General features: G+C 45.3%; 1 protein-coding gene across 1 annotated transcript; it reads left to right on the top strand.

Annotated features, from left to right (window-relative positions):
* The first annotated feature begins 2,715 nt into the window (after positions 1–2,715).
* LOC106610428 (CD209 antigen-like protein E) lies at positions 2,716–21,513 on the top strand. The gene is made up of 6 exons (XM_045713580.1): positions 2,716–3,072; positions 12,093–12,194; positions 12,445–12,741; positions 12,944–13,080; positions 20,589–20,698; positions 21,084–21,513. The coding sequence occupies exons 1-6, from the start codon at positions 2,925–2,927 to the stop codon at positions 21,214–21,216; spliced, it is 927 nt and encodes a 308-aa protein (XP_045569536.1). The 5' UTR covers positions 2,716–2,924; the 3' UTR covers positions 21,217–21,513.
* Positions 21,514–21,742: the final 229 nt, after the last annotated feature.

The raw sequence follows: 21,742 nt of genomic DNA, 5'->3' as shown, positions 1-21,742 counted from the left end.
GAATTACACACAGGACTCCTCAGACACAGCCCTTATTACTGGTGAATGAAGGGAGGAATTACACACAGGACTCCTCAGACACACCCCTTATTACTGGTGAAGGAAGGGAGGAATTACACACAGGACTCCTCAGACACACCCCTTATTACTGGTGAAGGAAGGGAGGAATTACACACAGGACTCCCCAGACACACCCCTTATTACTGGTGAAGGAAGGGAGGAATTACACACAGGACTCCTCAGACACACCCCTTATTACTGGTGAAGGAAGGGAGGAATTACCCACAGGACTCCTCAGACACACCCCTTATTACTGGTGAAGGAAGGTAGGAATTACACACAGGACTCCTCAGACACACCCCTTATTCCTGGTGAATGAAGGGAGGAATTACACACAGGACTCCTCAGACACAGCCCTTGAGAAGTGTAGTACTCTAATCCGAGCCAGGTCTCATGCAAATGATCAACATGCAAGTTACAGTAAGTCGTTTTCCTTTTTCCCAGTAAGTAGCACGTGACACGCTGACTCTCACACATAGCTGTTGTTACACTCATTCACACTTCTGTTCTTAGTGACACCATACTTTCCTCTGATAAACAGGAAGTTGGTAGAGTAGTGTGCAATGCAGTTAGTGTCTCTCCACTTGTTCTGATGTCGATAGAGGATGAGGAAGAGGATATGAGAAGTGAGAGTAATTGTAGACCTTAGGCCCTCTCTGAAAAAAGACAGAGACATCTCTGATTAAATATTATCTCTGGTGTCCATGTCACTCAGGAGACAGTAGTTAATATTGTGAGTGCGCCCGTCTTGCATTGAGCTATCTACTGTTCATCTTGCTGCTGGTGTCAACATCATATCAGAGTGTCAGTTTAAACCTCTGCTTACAGTTTAACAGGAAGTGAACCGCCAAAGTTTCAAATGGTGTGAATGTTATCGCCATTGAAAAACCTCTGAGATAGATGCAGACATACATTCTAATACATATCTCTGAATAACTCTCCTCACTGAGACAGTAGAGATTAAAATAACTATACATGGCCATCGATGGTGTGCAAGGTGAAATGTCTTAAACTACTAAGAGTATGAAACTTTAGACTTCTCTGCTGTTTATGTCCTACAGCTATCATGTTGTAGCAGTATGAAGAGTTAGACTAGACTTCTCTGCTGTTTATGTCCTGCAGCTATCACATTGTAGCAGTATGAAGAGTTAGACCTAACTTCTCTGCTGTTTATGTCCTGCAGCTATCACATTGTAGCAGTATGAAGAGTTAGACTAGACTTCTCTGCTGTTTATGTCCTGCAGCTATCACATTGTAGCAGTATGAAGAGTTAGACCTAACTTCTCTGCTGTTTATGTCCTGCAGCTATCATGTTGTAGCAGTGTGAAGCGCACGTGTGCACATGCTCAGTCATTTTTTGCAATACACCGTCTTGCATCTTGTCACGCCATGACCATAGACAGCCCTTGGTTCTCTATGGTGTATTTGGTCAGGGCGTGACAGCGACGGTCAACGGTCCGGAACCTCCAGCGACGGTCAACAGTCCGGAACCTCCAGCGACGGTCAACGTTCCGGAACCTCCAGTGACAGTCAACAGGCCGGAGGCTTCTTCTGCGCCGGTGCCCAGTCCAGGCACGGCGTCCGGTCCCGCTCCATGGCAGGAGCCTTCCTCTACACCGGTGCCCAGTCCAGGCACGGCGTCCAGTCCCGCTCCAAAGCCGGAGCCTTCCTCTGCGCCGGTGCCCAGTCCAGGCACGGCGTCCAACCCAGCTCCATGGCCAGAGCCATCCTTTGCGCCGGTGCCCAGTCCAGGCACGGCGTTCAGCCCGGCGCGATGGCCGGATCCAGGGTCTGAGCGGGGGCTACGACCTGCACCGGAACCGCCACCGACACTAATCACCCCTTTCCCTCCCCATTTGGTTTCAGGTTTTGTGGCCGGAGTCCGCACCTTTGGGGGGTACTGTCACGCCCTGACCATAGAGAGCCCTTGGTTCTCTATGGTGTAGTAGGTCAGGGTGTGACTAGGGGTCGTTTTAGTCTATATTTTCTATGTTGGTGTTTTTGTATTGTTCCCAGTTAGAGGCAGCTGGTAATCATTGCCTCTAATTGGGGATCATATTTAGGTAGCAGTTTTCCCACCTGTGTTTGTGGGATATTGTTTGTTTTTGTATGTGCTTGTGACACTACGACTTCACGTTCTTTGTAAGTTTTGTTTCTAGTTTCACTGAAATAAAGATGTGGAACCCAACACACGCTGTGCCTTGGTCCACTCATTTTGAAGAACGTGACACATCTAGCTATCTGGAGACAGTAAATGTAGACCTCAGACCCTGTCTGAGAGAGATAGAGACACCTCTGAATAACTATTCTCTCTGGTGTCAATGTCACACAGGACACAGCATAGTGTATAAAACTCTACATGGTCATTGATGGCCGACCACAGAGTGCAAGACTTAATGCAGCATTTCCTAAACTCAGTCCTGGGAACCCCAAGAGGTGCATGTTTTAGTTTTTTCCATAACAATACACAGCTGATACAAATCATTAACTCTTCATCATCAAGCTGTGATCAGTAGAATACACTAAATATACGAACTAATCTGCACTGTGGTAAACTAAACTAACATAAACTAAATATACAAACTAATCTTCACTGTGGGAAACAAACATGGTTCTCAGAAAATAAGTCTGGAGTCACATGGTGGTGGTTAGTGTCATACTATTGGTTAGACAGTTTCCCCTTTAATGAGGTTGACAGTTAAAACTGTCTCTTACATTAGACTGAGTCACACAGAGGCTCCAGCTGTGCAGAGAACAGACACAAACCTACAACTGAGATAACAGCAGACTTTACAGCAGTAGAAGTTACAACAGTAGAAGTTACAACAGTAGAAGTTACTGCATTTGAACACACGTGTGTAAAGATGTCAGAGGAAATCTATGAAAACAGCGATGGATTTAGAGGCAAAAAAATAAATGAAATAGAGACCATGGATTTTAATGATCAAATATACAACAACGAAAGACCCATCATGCCCTGCAAGAAGGATGGAGTTGGTGATCAACATTCAGGTAACAGTTTATCCTGGTATAGTGCTTGACACTGACACACACTTACACCCCAACACACACATGCACACACACACACACATGCACCCGCACACACACACAACTTTTTTTGCACTACATTTCCTACACTGACTATATGCATACACACTGGATTCTACAACAGGCTCACATGTACTGACACTGACACCACACACAACATAAATACAGACATTTCTCATTTACATAAATATTCACACCCAAGTCAATACATGTTAGAATCACGTTTGGCAGCGATTACAACTGTGAGTCTCTGGGTAAGTTGAATCTCTAAGAGCTTTTTCTTTTCAAATTTCTTCAAGCTCTGTCAAATTGGTTGTTGATCATTGCTTGGCAACCATTTTGAAGTCTTACCATAGATTTGCAAGCATATTTAGATCACAACTGTAACTCTGCAAACTCCAGTGTAGATTTGGTCTTGTGTTGTTGGTTGTCTGGTGGAAAGCAGACTGAACCAGGTTTTCTTCTAGGATTTTTCCTGTACTGAGCTCCATTCTATAAAACATTTTATCCTGAAAAACTCCCCATTCCTTAACAATTACAAGCATACCGATAACATGATGCAGCCACCACTATGATTGAAACTATTGAGAGAAGTACTCAGTAATGTGTTGTGTTGGATTGCCCCCCTGTATTCAGTACAAAAAGTGAATTGCTTTGCCACATTTCTTTGCAGTATTACTTAAGTGCCTTGTTGCAAACAAGATGCATGTTTTGGAATATTTTTATTCTGTACAAGCTTCCTTCTTTTCACTCTGTCAAGTAGGTTAGTATTGTGGAGTAACTACAATGTTGATCCATCCTCAGATATCACCCTTCTGTATCTGTGGTGAAATGTGGCAGAGCTAGAGCGATGTTTGTCAGACCATGAGACATCCTGAAAATCGGTCTTCTCTCAAAATCTTACGTAGCATCTGAACGGTTTGGCCTACAAACTATTATAACCACTCTATTGAAAGATGAGACTCTCACAAACGGGATGGGGTTCTCCATTTAGGACGTCCACAAGCCTCACACCACTCTGAAGGTACCAGTAAAAAGAAAGTGAATGGAAGTATATATGGAGATAGTTTAGTGCCTAAAATAAGGGGATAAATATATGTAAAAAAAATTACATGTTTCCTGATCTTTCTAATATCTCTCAGATTTAGGGCACTTCAGAACAAACATCCTTTTGATATTTTTGGGGACTATCTGTTGTTCCATGTCGTGAACCTGTTATTCAATGTGTTTCCATTGGCTAATAGCGTAAATGCCAAATTCAATGCTTCATGTAATAATTTTTTCACATTTCTTTTTATACATTAATGGGTCTTAAAATTATAAATCAAATAGCTAAATAATCCTTGGTATCTTAAAACAATTCCATATGTTGGCTCAGACCCTCCCCCGGCTCAGACTCTAGAGGGTTAAACACTATAATTGCAAGCAGAGTGATTCATTGCAACTTATTATTTGACTTGTAAGCAAATGACTTATTATAAATGAGCTTATTTAGGTTGAAGTGGTTGAATACTTATTGAATCAAAACATTTCAGTTTTTCATTTTATATATAAAACCTTATATGTTATAACAGGTCAGTATATATATATATATTATATATATATATATATATATATATATAAACATAATTCCTCTTTGACATTATGGGGTATTGTGTGCAGGCCAGTGATAAAACATCATTTAAAAGTCAGTCAGTAACAACAAAATGTGGAAAAAGGCACTTTTCTGATGGCACTAGCTACCTCTATTACCTCGTACCCCTACACATCAGCTTGGTACTGGTACTCCCTGTACATAGCTACCTCTATTACCTCGTACCCCTACACATCAGCTTGGTACTGGTACTCCCTGTACATAGCTACCTCTATTACCTCGTACCCCTACACATCAGCTTGGTACTGGTACTCCCTGTACATAGCTACCTCTATTACCTCATACCCCTACACATCAGCTTGGTCCTGGTACTCCCTGTATATACAGTGCATTCAGAAAGTATTCACACCCCTTGACTTTTTCCAAATTTTGTTACGTTACAGCATTATTCTAAAATGTATTTAACCTGTTATGGATAGGGGGCAGTATTTTCACGGCCGGATAAAAACGTACCCGATGTAATCTGTTTATTACTCCTGCCCAGAAACTAGAATATGCATATAATTGTTTGATTTGGATAGAAAACACCCTAAAGTTTTAAAACTGTTTGAATGGTGTCTGTGAGTATAACAGAACTCATATGGCAGGCCAAAACCTGAGAAGATTCTGTACAGGAAGTACCCTGTCTGACCATTTCTTGGCTTTCTTTGTCATCTCTATCGAAAATAGAGGATCTCTGCTGTAACTTGACACTTTCTAAGGCTCCCATAGGCTCTCAGAAGGCACCAGAACGTTGAATGATGACTCTGCAGTCCCAGGCTGAAAAACAGTAGCGCATTTGGATAGTGGTCGATCTGAGAACAATGAGACGGGCGTGCACGTGAAGAGTCCATTTTACATTTTCAGTCTTTGAACGAAAACGACGTCTCCCGGTCGGAATAATATCGCTATTTTACGAGAAAAATCGCATAAAAATTGATTTTAAACAGCGTTTGACATGCTTCGAAGTACGGTAATGGAATATTTTGAATTTTTTGTCACGATATGCGCCGGCGCGTCACCCTTCGTTACCCTTCGGATAGTGTCTTGAACGCACGAACAAAACGCCGCTATTTGGATATAACTAGGGATTATTTGGAACCAAACTGTCACATAATCCATCGTGCTGTTGAAAGGAGGACCAAGGCGCAGCGGGAATATGGATGCTCATATTTTAATTAAAAAAAAAGGAGTAAAGCATCCACTGAAAAAACAATAAACAAAACAATGAACAGTACTCACGATACGACAGTGTAGCAGGCTAAACCAAAAAAAGCAGTGCTCACAACAATTCCCCACAAACACACAGACAAACACACCCAACTAATATAGGACTTCCAATCAAAGGCAACACCACACAGCTGCCTTCAATTGGAAGTCCACCCCAATTACCTCTACATAGAAACACCCAACCTAGACAGAACAAAGAAAACACAACTTCTTCTGCCACGCCCTGACCAACACTTATACACCTACTCCACCTGCTGGTCAGGACGTGACATTACCCCCCCCTAAAGGTGCAGACCCCGAATGCACCTTCAAAAGAAAAAATACAGAACACCCAAAACAACCCGTAAATTTCCCCCTAACTACAGGGAGGGAAGGGAGGGTGGCTGCCGTCAACGACGGCACTGTGCTACATCCCCCCTCCCCAACCCACCTATGTTGGACGCGGCTCAGGTTCTGGCCGTTCCAGGCAGTCGGGACAGTCCGGCAGCTCGGGGCAGTCCGGCCGCTCCGGCGGCTCGGGGCGGTCCGGCCGCTCCGGCGGTTCGGGGCGGTCGGGCCACTCTGGCGACTGTTGACTGGCGGGCAGCTCTGGCGACTGTTGACTGGCGGGCAGCTCTGGCGACTGTTGACTGGCGGGCAGCTCTGGCGACTGTTGACTGGCGGGCAGCTCTGACGACTGTTGACTGGCGGGCAGCTCTGACGACTGTTGACTGGCGGGCAGCTCTGACGACTGTTGACTGGCGGGCAGCTCTGGCGACTGTTGACTGGCGGGCAGCTCTTGCGACTGTTGACTGGCGGGCAGCTCTGGCGACTGTTGACTGGCGGGCAGCTCTGGCGACTGTTGACTGGCGTGCAGCTCTGGCGACTGTTGACTGGCGGGCAGCTCTGGTGACTGTTGACTGGCGAGGCTGGGTTTATGCACTTGAAGCCTGGTGCGTGGTGCTGGTACTGGGCGTACCAGATTGGGAACACGCACCTCAAGGCTAGTGCGTGTAACGGGAAACACCGGACCGTTGAGTCGCACTGGCAGTCTTAAGCGCAGGCTTGGCATCTCCGGTGCTGGCTCGATGCCTACTTTCCCCCGGCACGTGCGGGGTGCTGGTATTGAGCCTACTGGCCTAAAAATACCAGGCCTTACCATGGCACCTACCCCAAAGCACGGGACCTGTCCAGTCTGTTTACTTTTAACAAGGGTACGGGCGCTGGCCTGGGTTTCCAATCTTGCCCCGTCACACAGCCCTTGTGCCCCCCCCTAAAAAAATTATTGGGGGTGCCTCTCGGTCTCCCTTACCCGTCGTGTTCCCCAGTCCTCGCCAGAATTCTTCCGCTGCTTGGTCCTGTGTTGGTGGGAAATTCTGTCACATAATCCATTGTGCTGTTGAAAGGAGGACCAAGGCGCAGCGGGAATATGGATGCTCATATTTTAATTTTTTTAAAAAGGAGTAAAGCATCCACTGAAAAAACAATAAACAAAACAATGAACAGTACTCACGATACGACAGTGTAGCAGGCTAAACCAAAAAAAGCAGTGCTCACAACAATTCCCCACAAACACACAGACAAACACACCCAACTAATATAGGACTTCCAATCAAAGGCAACACCACACAGCTGCCTTCAATTGGAAGTCCACCCCAATACCTCTACATAGAAACACCCAACCTAGACAGAACAAAGAAAACACAACTTTTCTGCCACGCCCTGACCAACACTTATACACCTACTCCACCTGCTGGTCAGGACGTGACACAAACCAACATTTGTTGTTGAAGTAGAAGTCCTGGGAGTGCATTCTGATGAAGAACAGCAAAGGTAATCCAATTTTTCTTATAGTAAATCTGAGTTTGGTGAGTACCAAACTTGGTGGGTGTCAAATTAGCTAGCCCGTGATGGCGAGCTATCTACCCAGAATATTGCAAAATGTGCTTTCACCGAAAAGCTATTTTAAAATCGGACACCGCGATTGCATAAAGGAGTTCTGTATCTATAATTCTTAAAATAATTGTTATGTTTTTTGTGAACGTTTATCGTGAGTAATTTAGTAAATTCACCGGAAGTGTTCGGGTGGGAATGCTAGTTCTGAACGTCACATGCTAATGTAAAAAGCTGGTTTTTGAAATAAATATGAACTTCATTGAACAAAACATCTGATGTCATCTGATGAAGATCATCAAAGGTTAGTGCTGCATTTAGCTGTGGTTTTGTTTTTGTGACATTATATGCTAGCTTGACAAATGGGTATCAGATTATTTCTGGCTGGATACTCTCCTGACATAATCTAATGTTTTGCTTTTGTAGTAAAGCCTTTTTGAAATCGGACAGTGTGGTTAGATAAAGGAGAGTCTTGTCTTTAAAATGGTGTAAAATAGTCATATGTATGGAATCTTCTCAGGTTTTGGCCTGCCATTTGAGTTCTGTTATACTCAGACACCATTCAAACAGTTTTAGAAACTTTAGGGTGTTTTCTATCCAAAGCCAATAAATATATGCATGGGTTTTCATTGAGAATCTAGAATTTTAAGGCAGTTGCTTGCAGTTCCTATCGCTTCCACTGGATGTCAACAGTCTTTAAAAATTTGTTGATGTTTTTCCTTTGTGTAATGAAGAAGTAGCCCTGTTCAGAAAGAGGGTCGAGTGAAGTGTACTGTTTGATAGAGGCGCGTGACCTGAAAAACACTCTCCACTTTGTTTTCCTCCGGTATTGAACGCAGTTTATCCCATCTTAAATTTTATCGATTATTTACGTAAAAAATACCTAAAGTTGTATTAGGAAAGTTGTTTGAAGTGCTGGGACAAAGATTACAGGTAACTTATGAGAGATTTTGTAGTCATATTGCGCAAGTTGTTACCGGTGTTTCTCCTGGATCAAACGTGGACATTTTGGATATATAACGAAGGAATTAATCAAACAAAAGGACCATTTGTGATGTTTATGGGACATATTGGAGTGCCAACAGAAGAAGCTCGTCATTTTTACATTTACATTTACGTCATTTAGCAGACGCTCTTATCCAGAGCGACTTACAAATTGGTGCATTCACCTTAAGATATCCAGTGGAACAACCACTTTACAATAGTACATCTATATGTTTTTTTGGGGGGCGGGGGGTTAGAAGGATTACTATATCCTATCCCAGGTATTCCTTAAAGAGGTGGGTTTTCAGGTGTCTACGGAAGGTGGTGATTGACTCCGCTGTCCTGGCGTCGTGAGGGAGCTTGTTCCACCATTGGGGTGCCAGAGCAGCGAACAGTTTTGACTGGGCTGAGCGGGAACTGTGCTTCCGCAGCGTTAGGGGGGCCAGCAGGCCAGAGGTGGATGAACGCAGTGCCCTTGTTTGGGTGTAGGGCCTGATTAGAGCCTGAAGGTACGGAGGTGCCGTTCCCCTCACAGCTCCGTAGGCAAGCACCATGGTCTTGTAGCAGATGCGAGCTTCAACTGGAAGCCAGTGGAGTGTGCGGAGGAGCGAGGTGACGTGAGAGAACTTGAGAAGGTTGAACACCAGACGGGCTGCGGCGTTCTGGATGAGTTGTAGGGGTTTGATGGCACAGGCAGGGAGCCCCGCCAACAGGGATTTGCAGTAATCCAGACGGGAGATGACAAGTGCCTGGATTAGGACCTGCGCCGCTTCCTGTGTAAGGCAGGGTCGTACTCTGCGAATGTTGTATAGCATGAACCTACAGGATCGGGTCACCGCCTTGATGTTAGCGGAGAACGACAGGGTGTTGTCCAGGGTCACGCCGAGGCTCTTAGCACTCTGGGAGGAGGACACAATGGAGTTGTCCACTGTGATGGCGAGATAAAGGCAAGGCATTAATTATATGTTATTTCTGAGTTTTGTGTCGCGCCTGGCGGGATGAAATATGATTGTCAGTGTTTGTTTGATGGGGTGCTGTCCTCAGATTATAGCATGGTTTGCTTTCGCCGTAAAGCCATGTTGAAATCTGACACGGTGGCTAGAAAAACAAGAAGTTCAGCTTTAATTTGGTGTGTGCACTTGAAAGTTAAATATTTTAAATATTTTTTTTTGAATTTGGCGCTCTGCCATTTCACCGGATGTTGTCAAATCGATCCCGTTAACAACCCTCCAGACGAGCTTCAATGCCATACAACTCTCCTTCCGTGGCCTCCAACTGCTCCTAAATACAAGTAACAACTAAATGCATGCTTTTCAACCGATCGCTGCCTGCACCTGCCCGCCTGTCCAGCATCACTACTCTGGACGGTTCTGACTTAGAATATATGGACAACTACAAATACCTGGGTGTCTGGTTAGACTGTAAACTCTCCTTCCAGACTTACATCAAACATCTCCAATCCAAAGTTAAATCTAGAATTGGCTTCCTATTTCGCAACAAAGCATCCTTCACTCATGCTGCCAAACATACCCTCGTAAAACTGACCATCCTACCGATCCTCGACTTCGGCGATGTCATTTACAAAATAGCCTCCAATACCCTACTCAACAAACTGGATGCAGTCTATCACAGTGCCATCCGTTTTGTCACCAAAGCCCCATATACTACCCACCACTGCGACCTGTACGCTCTCGTTGGCTGGCCCTCGCTTCATAATCTCCGCCAAGCCCACTGGCTCCAGGTCATCTACAAGACCCTGCTTAGGTAAAGTCCCCCCTTCTCTCCGCTCACTGGTCACCATAGCAGCACCCACCTGTAGCACGCACTCCAGCAGGTATATCTCTCTGGTCACCCCCAAAGCCAATTCCTCCTTTGGCCGTCTCTCCTTCCAGTTCTTTGCTGCCAATGACTGGAACGAACTACAACAATCTCTGAAGCTGGAAACACTTATCTCCCTCACTAGCTTTAAGCACCAGCTGTCAGAGCAGCTCACAGATCACTGCACCTGTACGTAGCCCATCTATAATTTAGCCCAAACAACTACCACTTCCCCTACTGTATTTATTTATTTTGCTCCTTTGCACCCCATTATCTCTATTTCTACTTTGCACTTTCTTCTACTACAAATTTACCATTCCAGTGTTTTACTTGCAATATTGTATTTACTTTGCCACCATGGCCTTTTTTTGCCTTTACCTCCCTTATCTCACCTCATTTGCTCACATTGTATATAGAGTTATTTTTCTACTGTATTATTGACTGTATGTCAATAATAAGGTGAAATAAAAAATAAAATAAAAAGACGGGCGAGGAGCTGTCCGTTGTGAGCGTTGGAATCAAGGGGTGAATCGAGTGGAACAGTGTCCAAGCCCGACTGTTAACGACACCACAGTCCAGGAAACTCTCTTCGGCGCCTGAGTCAGTGAGAGCAGGCAGAGGGAAAAGCCAGGCTCTGCAACACGAGGGCGCCGTCAAGCAGGGGTCTGGGGGAGATGGGCCGGCGATTTGGCTCAACAGTATATCCCCCACTACTGCTGAGCACCACTTTTGCTGGACGCAGGGAACAAGTGGAGACAAAGTGACCAACCTGGCCACAGAACAGGCAGCTTCTAGTGCTGATTTGCCGCTGCCTCTCCTCTGGAGAGAGACGGGCCCGGCCGAGCTACACGGAGGCAGCCAGTCAGGAAGGAAATCTTGACCCGTTCACTACCATAAGAGTTGGGCTGTTGCTCGAATAGTGAACATTGTACCAAAAAGGCTCTGTGTCTAGATTGATCAAGACAATTTTTATGGATGAGGGAAAAAAACAATTGAATCCATTTTAGAATAAGGCGTAACAAAATGTAGAAAAAGTCAAGAGGTCTGAAAACTTTCCAAATGCACTGTAGCCATGTTATTTTGACTTGTTATTCTTCTTAGTTTTTTCACTGTGTATTTATTTATTGTGTCGCTATTTTAAATGTTTTATCTTCAACTCGGCATTGTTGGAAAAGGACCCGTAATTCAGCATTTTACTATTAGCATACACCTGTTGTTTACAAAGCAAATGACAAATTACGTTTCATTTTGATTGAAATAGGTGCCGGCAGTCATTTGGGTACCTGGACTCTGCATTATGTTCAAGCCAATCATCTGTTAGAGGTTCTGGAACTCAGTTCTGGTGGTCTGTTCCATGCGTTTTTCAAAGAGAAACTGGACACATATGTAGAAACCAACTACAACGCTGATAAAGAGCAAGTTCTTATGGTAATCATTTGTGCTTCAGTGTTTTGTCAGTGGTGGAAGAGATACTCTGGAGCTGTTGCAGTGTGTCTGGGGCTGCTGTGTGTTCTTCTACTGGCTGGGATCATAGGCCTGTTACTCTACCGTGAGTTTGATATGTTCTCACTCAAACATTCTTCATCATCAGTGATGTAATGACCAGGGTTCAATTACATTTACATTTCAGTCAATTCCATTCAGAAAGTAAGCCAAATTTAAATTCCAAAAATTGGAAATCAATTGGAATTCCAGTGTATTTCCTGAATTGACTGGAATTGAATGCAACTGACCCCAACCTTGGTAATGTCTGATTAACTTTTCCACTGTTACCTTGTTCAATGATCTCATTATTTCAGAGAGAAACCAATTGACCAGTTACAACACCCTGACCAAAGATGGAGACCAGTTACAGACCAGCGGCAACAACTTGAGAGACCAACTACAGACTAGCAACAACACCCTGACCAAAGAGAGAGACCAGCGACAGACTAGCAACAGCACCCTGACCAAAGAGAGAGACCAGCTACAGACCAGTTACAACACCCTGACCAAAGAGAGAGACCAGCTACAGACCAGATACAACACCCTGACCAAAGAGAGAGACCAGCTACAGAAAGAGATAGAACGTCTGAAACAATCTTTAGTTGAGAAAGGTGAGTCAAATAGTCTCATGACTGTTCTGTTTGACAGTCTCTGTATCAGTTCACGTCACTTACAGACAGGAATTTAACTTATATTAAATGAAAAATGATGCTTCCAAACCGTCCATTAGTTAGTGTCTTCCTTGAGTGTTTGATTGATACTTAATTAAACGTCGTATTTAAGTGACTAAAGCAAGAAATGTTCAACTTCTAGTGTGTCCGCAAGAATGGAAGAAGCTTGATAGCAGTTGTTACTACGTCTCTACTGAGTACAAATCCTGGGAGGAGAGCAGACAGGACTGCAGAAATAGAGGAGCAGACTTGGTGGTCATCAACAGCGAAGAGAAACAGGTGTGTGACAAAGCGAGAGGGTGAGTGAGTGAGTGAGTGAGTGAGTGAGTGAGTGAGTGAGTGAGAGACAAAAGAGAGTGAGACAGGGATGCAGTTTAAGCCCCACCCTCTTCAACATATATATCAACGAATTGACGAGGGCACTAGAACAGTCTGCAGCACCCGGTCTCACCCTACTATAATCTGAAGTCAAATGTCTACTGTTTGCTGATGATCTGGAGCTTCTGTCCCCAACCAAGGAGGGCCAACAGCAGCACCTAGATCTTCTGCACAGATTCTATCGGGCCTGACAGACCGGGGCCCCTGACAGTAAATCTCAGTAAGACAAAAATAATGGGTGTTCCATAAAAGGTCCAGTTGCCAGGACCATGAATAAAAATTCCATCTAGACACCGTTGCCCTAGAGCACACAAAACTATACATATCTCGGTCTAAACATCAGCTCCACAGGTAACTTCCACAAAGCTGTGACCGATCTGAGAGACAAGGCAAGAAGGGCCTTCTATGCCATCAGAAGGAACATAAAATTGACATACCAATTAGGATCTGGCTAAACATTGTTTTAATCAGTTATAGAACCCATTGCCGCTCACCAACCAAGAATTCACAAAATGGGACAAACATCAAATTGAGACTCTGCATACATCATTCTAAAAATATCCTCTGTGTACAATGTAAAACACCAAATGATGCATACAAAGCAGAATTAGGCCGATACCCGCTAATTATCAAATTCCAGAAAAGAGTCGTTAAATTCTACAACCACCTAAAAGGAAGCGATTCCCAAACCTTCCATAACAAAGCCATCACCTACAGAGAGATGAATCTGGAGAAGAGTCCCCTAAGCAAGCTGGTCCTGGGTCTCTGTTCAAAAACACAAACAGACCCCACAGAGCACCAGGACAGCAACACAATTACACAAATAATAATTACTTGACATGTTAGAAAGTATTAACAAAAAAATAGAGCAAACTAGAATGATATCTGGCTCTAAACAGAGAGAACACAGTGGTAGAATACCTGACCCCTGTGACTGACCCAGACTTAAGGAAAGCTTTGACTATATACAGACTCAGTGAGTATAGCCTTGTATTGAGAAAGGCCGCCGTAGGCACACCTGGCACTCAACAGAAGACCGGCTACAGTGGGGGAAAAAAGTATTTGATCCTCTGTTGATTTTGTACGTTTGCCCACTGACAAAGAAAGGATCAGTCTATAATTCTAATGGTTGGTTTATTTGAACAGTGAGAGACAGAATAACAACAAAAATATCCAGAAAAACGCATGTCAGAAATTTTATAAATTGATTTGCATTTTTATTTTCTTTACTATCTTTATTGATTTATTTAGTACTTTAACTACTTGCAAATAATATGACATTTGAAATATCTTTATTGTTTTGGAACTTTTGTAAGTATAATGTTTACTGTTCATTTGTATTGTTTATTTCAGTTTTGTTTATAATCTAGTTAACTTGCTTTGACAATGTAAACATATGTTTCAGAGAGAGAGAGAGAGAGAGAGAGAGAGAGAGAGAGAGAGAGAGAGAGAGAGAGAGAAGAGACTTTTGACTTTCTTTACTGAAACATTCTCATTTCATTTAAAACTCACCACCCAACCTCCCCCTTAAAAATAAAACCAAAAATACATCCTGTAATGCATACATGTACCATACTCGCCTTTCCAGCAACCACATGATACAAACCAACATCACAATACTCAAGACAATACCCACTCCTACAACCGTATATCCAAAACATCTTCCCCAGCTATACAGACAGCCCCCCAACACACCATATCTCCTGAAACATCTCCACACTTTTTATCATTTTATAGAACTCAAACTCAACCCTAAGGCGCGCAGAGACCATCCCATTAAACAATAATAAAGGGTCTGTTATCCCCCCCACCTTTGACCCTGTTCCTCCTTGTTAGCCAAATAGCTAACTTTGCCTGAGCAAACAGAAAATTCAACAAAACACATTTTTCCTTCTCCTTACTTGAATACCTGTATCCCATTATGAACACCCCACCAGTAAAGACCACCCCCAACCTCTCACACAGACATTCCAACAGAGACATTAATGGCATTAATCTGGTGCACACAGAAAACACATGAATCACAGTTTCTTTCATTTTACAGAAAGGACACTCCTGCCCGACTCCCGGTTCAACCCGTGCCAACCAGCTGTTAGTGGCCAGGGCTCCATGAAGAACCCTCCACTGGAGGTCCCCTGACCTCTTTGGTACTGGGGGTTTGTAGAGCCCCCTCCATCTAAAACCCACCATACTCTCCGCTCCACATACACCCTGCCACTGATGTGCCTTCACTCCTGTTAGGCTCCTAATGTTCCTCACCTTAACACAGAGGTTGTAGAGGGCTTTACCTCCCACCCCTTCAAACTCCCCCAGGCTCGGAGTGTTAAAATCTAACAAGTCCTCCAGACCCCCTTGCCAGTCTCCAGTCTCTGCCGTCACCTGCAGTGGCGGAAACATTGGTGGCCCCTCTCCCTTTGGCTGCTCAAACATCCCCCTTACCGGCTCAGACAGTGCCTCCTGGACCTCCTCCAGGAATCTCTCCAGCAGCCTAAGAGACGTTATTCCTGTTTGCTGTGCCAAGACTTCCGGGCTTTTCCACCCCTCCTCTCCCAGGAGTCTCAAGTCACCCAGCCTTTTTACACCCCCTGCCATCAGTTGCCTCTGCAGGGTGGCCGACTGGACCGATCTCAGAGGGATGGCTGGGTTGTGGAAGATAGGCTCCTCCCACACCCACAGCCCAGGCTCCACACCCCCTTCTCGTGTGTGCCTTAGCAGCTGCCAGGCCCTCAGCACCGCAGAGTAAAAATCTGAGAGACCTGCTGTACTCAGCCTCTCCAGCTTCATGAGGAACAGCTGCCGGTCCAACCCTAAATCTCCAGCTCTCCTCAGCAGCGCGCATGCTGGTTCCCTCCAGCCAACATCAGTATGGTACAGCAGTCTCTGTGCCGCCTTTAGCCGGAAAGCAGCCATCCTGCTCTCCAGTTCCACCAGGCCCTGTCCTCATTCGTGGACGGTCATATACAACACTGCCGCCCTCAGCCAGTGATGGCCCGACCAGAAGAAGTCCACCAGCTTGCGTTGCAGGCCTGCGAGCCGACCGGCGGGGGGGTTGAGGACAGCCAGTTTATGCCACAGGGAGGATGCCACCAGGTTGTTAATTATCAGCACCCTCCCTCTATATGACACTTGGGACAGGAGCCACCTCCACCTGGCCAGTCTTGACACCACTGCCTGTGACAGCCCCTCCCAGTTCTTCCTGACCCACCTCTCCGAGCCCAGGTACACCCCCAACACTTTAAGCCCTTCACAACCCCACTGCAAACCCCCTGGAAGCAGAGGAGGAGCCCTATCCCCCCATGCCCCACATAACAGAGCTTTGCTCTTGCCCCAGTTTACCTTAGCTGATGAAGCTCCCTCGTACACCTTCAGACTGGTCTCCAGTGCCTGCATATCCTTACCATCCCTGACCATGACAGAAACATCATCTGCATATGCTGACACTGCTATGCCTGTCACCACACCCATACCTGTCCAGCACACTCCCTGCAGTCTCCTGTGTAGCAGTACTAAAAAAGGCTCAATGGCTAGTGTGTATAACTGCCCAGATAGAGGGCATCCTTGTCTAATGCCCCGTCTCACCCAGACTGGCCTACTGAGCCCCCCTCCCACCTTAACCATACATGACGCCCCAGCATACAATAGCTTCACACAGGTCAAAAAACTCCTCCCAAACCCAAACACAGACATCACATTAAACAGATATTCATGGTCCACTCTGTCAAAAGCCTTCTCTTGATCTAAAGAGACCAGTCCAAAGTTCACATTAGAACCTCTCGACAAGTCCAACATGTCCCTAATTAAGAACAGGTTGTCCGTGATTGAGCGTCCCGGTACACAATATGTTTGGTCCTTAAGTACTATCGAGTCCAAGTGGGACTTCAGTCTGTTAGAGAGGACCTTGGCAAATATCTTGTAGTCCGCACAGAGCAATGCCACAGGCCTCCAGTTCTTAAGTTCACACAAGTCCCCTTTTTTGGGCAGGAGAGTCAGAGCCGCCCGACGGCAGCTCATCGGCAACTCTCCTACCCCGACGCATTCACGCAACACGCAAAAGAAGTCCTGTCCAATTATTCCCCAGAATTTTTTATAAAACTCCACTGGGAGTCCATCGACCCCGGTGCACGACCGGGGGACATCTGGGTTACGGCCTCTGCCAGTTCATGGGACAACAGAGGAACGTCGAAATCGTCCCCTCTGTGCCAGAGAGAGTTTAGGGAGTCCTGTGAACAAGACCTGAGCACACAAAGGATCACACTCTTCTGCCCTATACAATTCAGTATAAAACTCCACAGTCCGCTCCCGCATCTCACCCACCACAGAGGTCACCCGCCCATCAGACAGCCGTAGACAATGCATACCTTTGGTTTCACTGCTCTGTCTTTCCAAACCAAAGAAGAAGGAGCTGGGAGCATCCATCTCATTGAGCATGGAGAATCTAGCTCTTACAAGTGCTCCCTTTGCTTTAACCTGGAAAAAACTGCCCAGGTCCCTGCGTAATTCAGCTAAATTAGCCTGGAGGCCTACATTGCCTTGCCCCACCATCTCTACCTCCATCTCACTAATACACCGCTCTAGTTCCCCCAATACTCTCCTAGCCTCTGAGGATGAGAGAGCTGTGTATTGTTGACAGAAAAGCCGAATTTGGACTTTCCCCACATCCCACCATTGGCTCAGAGACTCATACTCCTCTATTTGCTGCCTCCACCTTTCCCAGAAGGTCTGGAAACCTGCGCAAAAAGTGGCATCTTGTAAGAGCTTTACATTGAATTTCCAATAGGATGCCTGCCGGGGCCCTGGTGAAATAGACAGCCGAGCCATGGTTATGTGATGATCGGGAAACCCCACCGGGAGAATGGTAGCGCCCAACAGCCTATTGCTCCGATTCCTAGACATATAAAACCGATCAAGTCGGGCTGCACCCACCCTAGCCCCAAAAACCTTCACCCATGTGTACTGTCTTGTGTTCGGATGTTTAGTTCTCCAAACATCCACTAAGTCGAACTGATTAATAATGTCCCTTAACACTCCCACTGACACTGAATGAGGCTCTTCCCCATTTCTGTCTTTTGTAAAATCCATTGTGAAGTTCCAGTCCCCTCCGACCACCAGTGTCTCCTCAGGCGCTACCTGTGAGAGTTCCTGTCTAAGACTCCCAAATAGAACCCCTTTTTCTCTCCCTGTGTTAGGCGCATACACATTTATAAAGACAAAACCCATGTTGTTAATTTCTGCTTTAACAACAAGGAGCCTACCCCTACACACCTCCTTTGAGGAGCACATTTTTACAGACAGACCCGGTGCAAAAGGACTGCCACTCCTGCACTAAGATTTGTCCCATGGCTCAACACACTTGCCCCTTTCCACCAGAGCCCCCAATCGACTTCATTCAACACATCACTATGTGTCTCCTGCAGAAACAACACCTGTACTTTTTTTTGTTTTACATATTCACCCAACACACTCCTCTTTCCCGCATCTCTGGCGCCATTTATATTGAGCGAGCCTACCCGTAGAGTCTCCATAAGAAGTGGGAGAAAAGCCAGCAGAGAAAAAAGACCAATAGCAAAGCTCAAAAACCCCAGTGTCAGAAAGAAAGTATACATCTAAACAGTGTCTGAAGGTAAACCCTTACGCACTGTTGTGACCCACTTCCTCAACCTAAACCGTTTCCTAGGTGAGAGGACACCATGCCCCTCATTTTTCATAGCATGTTGTACTGATCGTACAAACTTTCTTGAATCAGGGAAAAAAGCCTCAAGATTAACTTTTTTCCCCTTGGTCTCATTCAGGAACTTTGTCAGTTCTCTCAACGTGTACTTAGACCCCTCTGCTTGACTGGCTGTCAGCTCCGGGCCTATTGAAGAGGAGTCTGAAAAAATATCTCCTCATCCTCTTCCTCAGACTCACTTTCCTCCTCATCTCTATCTCCCACCCTGACCACCTGCTCTTCCTCTCTGGTCATGGCATCCCCCACAGCAACAGGCAAAATTTCCATTATGCCTTTAACCACACCCTTTTTCCTTTTCCGCTTGGCACCCTCCTCCTCCCCCCTAGTCTCTTACACTTCCCCACTATACTCTCCTCATCCACTAGCATAACCTGACTAGACCTAGCATCCTCTACACCACCCTCCATAGCATGACTAGGCCCAGCATCATTTACACCATCCTCCAGCCTCAGCTACCCCACCATCTCTAGCCTGACTAGGCTTAGCCTTCACTACCCCACCATCTCTAGCCTGACTAGACCCAGCCTCCGCTACACCACCATCTCTAGCCTGACTAGACCCAGCCTCCACTACACCACCATCTCTAGTCTGACTAGACCCAGCCTCCCTCTACCCCACCATCTCTTGCCTTACTAGACCCAGCCTCAGCTACCCCACCATCCCTGGTATGACTAGGCCCAGCCTCTGCTGTCTGCATCTCATTTCCCCCTGCACTTTGACCTCGATTTCCCCCACCGGCGCTTGTACCCTCACTTTGTCTATGGCCTTTATGTGGGCACGCAAAGCTCTTATGCCCCAAATCCCCACACTCAAAACACCGTAGACTGTCTGTGCTGGCAAACCCTGCATAGAGCCCCTCCCCATGCCTCACTTTAAAATGCACATTTAGCTGTTGCTCATTGTTGTTCAGAAACATAAACACTTGCCTCCGGAACGAAACAACGTGCTTAACAGCAGCTGCCTGAAAACCTGCCGACAGTACACGAAACCCGCTAGCAAACTTACCAAAACGACTCAGCTCTTTCCTGATTTGATAGTCCGTAATAAACGGAGGTAAATTTGCAACAACTACTCTTGTCGAAGGGGTGGAAAGAGGTAAAACTGGCACCAACACATCCCTTACAAATATTCCGCTAGCAATTAGCCTACCAACCAAATTTTCTCTTTTCATGAACACCACCACTGCTTTGTTCATTCTAGAAGCAGAATGTATAAATTCAGCTCCTACCTGTTCGTCGACCGCGAGCAGAACCTCCTCCACCTTAACTCCATTCTCAGGAACACACCTGAATCCATGCCGTATCGACAGCGTCTCCTCCGCGCTAGGCTGAGAAGCCATCGCGCATACCACACCTTGCAAACCCCAGAAACCTTACTCTGTCCTCTTCCACCTTAACTCTGAAAAAAACGGTGGATACCGCTAAAACAAATATTGCATTAACCCTCCACCATAGAAAATAAAATGTAAGAAAAAGATCAAGAAAAGAGTCTAGAAAGTTAGGACAGAGTCCTCCGCACCAAACACTCAAACTCCAAAAAACTCCCAGCATGCACACACACAGAGAGAGAGAGAGAGAGAGAGAGAGAGAGAGAGAGAGAGAGAGAGAGAGAGAGAGAGAGAGAGAGAGAGAGAGAGAGAGAGAGAGAGATTAACAATGTTGTCTCTCTCCCTTAACTACAGACATTGGTCAATTGGTTATGTGGAGTATATGACTATGTCTGGATTGGTCTGACTGACTCTGTTACTGAGGGGACCTGGAAATGGGTGGACGACACACCACTGACCACAAAGTAAGACATTCATGAATTCTGTGTCACTATGACGTCACTGTCTGGAGTAGTAGGTTCAGAGTGGACAGTCTGATTCTATGTGTTGTTTCTCCTACAGGTATTGGAACAGTGGACAGTCTGATTCTATGTATTGTTTCTCCTCCAGGTATTGGAACAGTGGACAGTCTGATTCTATGTGTTGTTTCTCCTACAGGTATTGGAACAGTGGACAGTCTGATTCTATGTGTTGTTTCTCCTACAGGTATTGGAACAGTGGACAGTCTGATTATATGTGTTGTTTCTCCTACAGGTATTGGAACAGTGGACAGCCTGATTCTATGTGTTGTTTCTTCTACAGGTATTGGATCAGTGGACAGTCTGATTCTATGTGTTGTTTCTCCTACAGGTATTGGGACAGTGGAGAGCCTAATGGTGGCGTGGCTGACAACTGTGTGTATTTCTACTCCTGGACATCAGACAAAGGAGAATGGTGGGACTATTACTGTTCCTATAAATACAGATGGATCTGTGAGAAATAGGATTCATCCTCGGTACTCTGAACTGCTAAATAGGATTATGCTAAGTACTATCAATCGTAAACTTTTTTCTGCTTATTCAATTTACCTTGTCAAGTACATACAATATATAACAATACAAATGTATAATACATTATAATAAAAATAACAAAACATATGCAATAACAATACAATGAACTGATAACAGAAGGACTGTTCTCTTTATTGTCGTAGTAATTCACCACTAAGGACTCAAAGTAAAAGGAAATGAATCCTGAGTTGACTGTTCAGCTACTGTAGGTTATTCTCCCATATGGCTGAGTTGACTGTTCAGCTACTGTAGGTTATTCTCCATATGGCTGAGTTGACTGTTCAGCTACTGTAGGTTATTCTCCATATGGCTGAGTTGACTGTTCAGCTACTGTAGGTTATTCTCCATATGGCTGAGTTGACTGTTCAGCTACTGTAGGTTATTCTCCATATGGCTGAGTTGACTGTTCAGCTACTGTAGGTTATTCTCCATATGGCTGAGTTGACTGTTCAGCTACTG

This window comes from Salmo salar, unplaced genomic scaffold (genome assembly GCF_905237065.1).
Source record: "Salmo salar unplaced genomic scaffold, Ssal_v3.1, whole genome shotgun sequence".
Classification (NCBI taxonomy): Eukaryota; Metazoa; Chordata; class Actinopteri; order Salmoniformes; family Salmonidae; genus Salmo; species Salmo salar.
Note: the sequence above shows the minus strand (reverse complement) of the source record. Positions and strands in the feature narration are given on the sequence as shown.

Coding starts and splice junctions, on each gene's coding strand:
- LOC106610428 (XM_045713580.1), top strand. CDS start 2,925: ATGTCAGAGGAAATCTATGAAAACAGCGATGGATTTAGAGGCAAAAAA. Junction 3,073..12,092: donor AGTTGGTGATCAACATTCAG/GTAACAGTTTAT, acceptor TTTGTGCTTCAG/TGTTTTGTCAGTGGTGGAAG. Junction 12,742..12,943: donor ACAATCTTTAGTTGAGAAAG/GTGAGTCAAATA, acceptor TTCAACTTCTAG/TGTGTCCGCAAGAATGGAAG.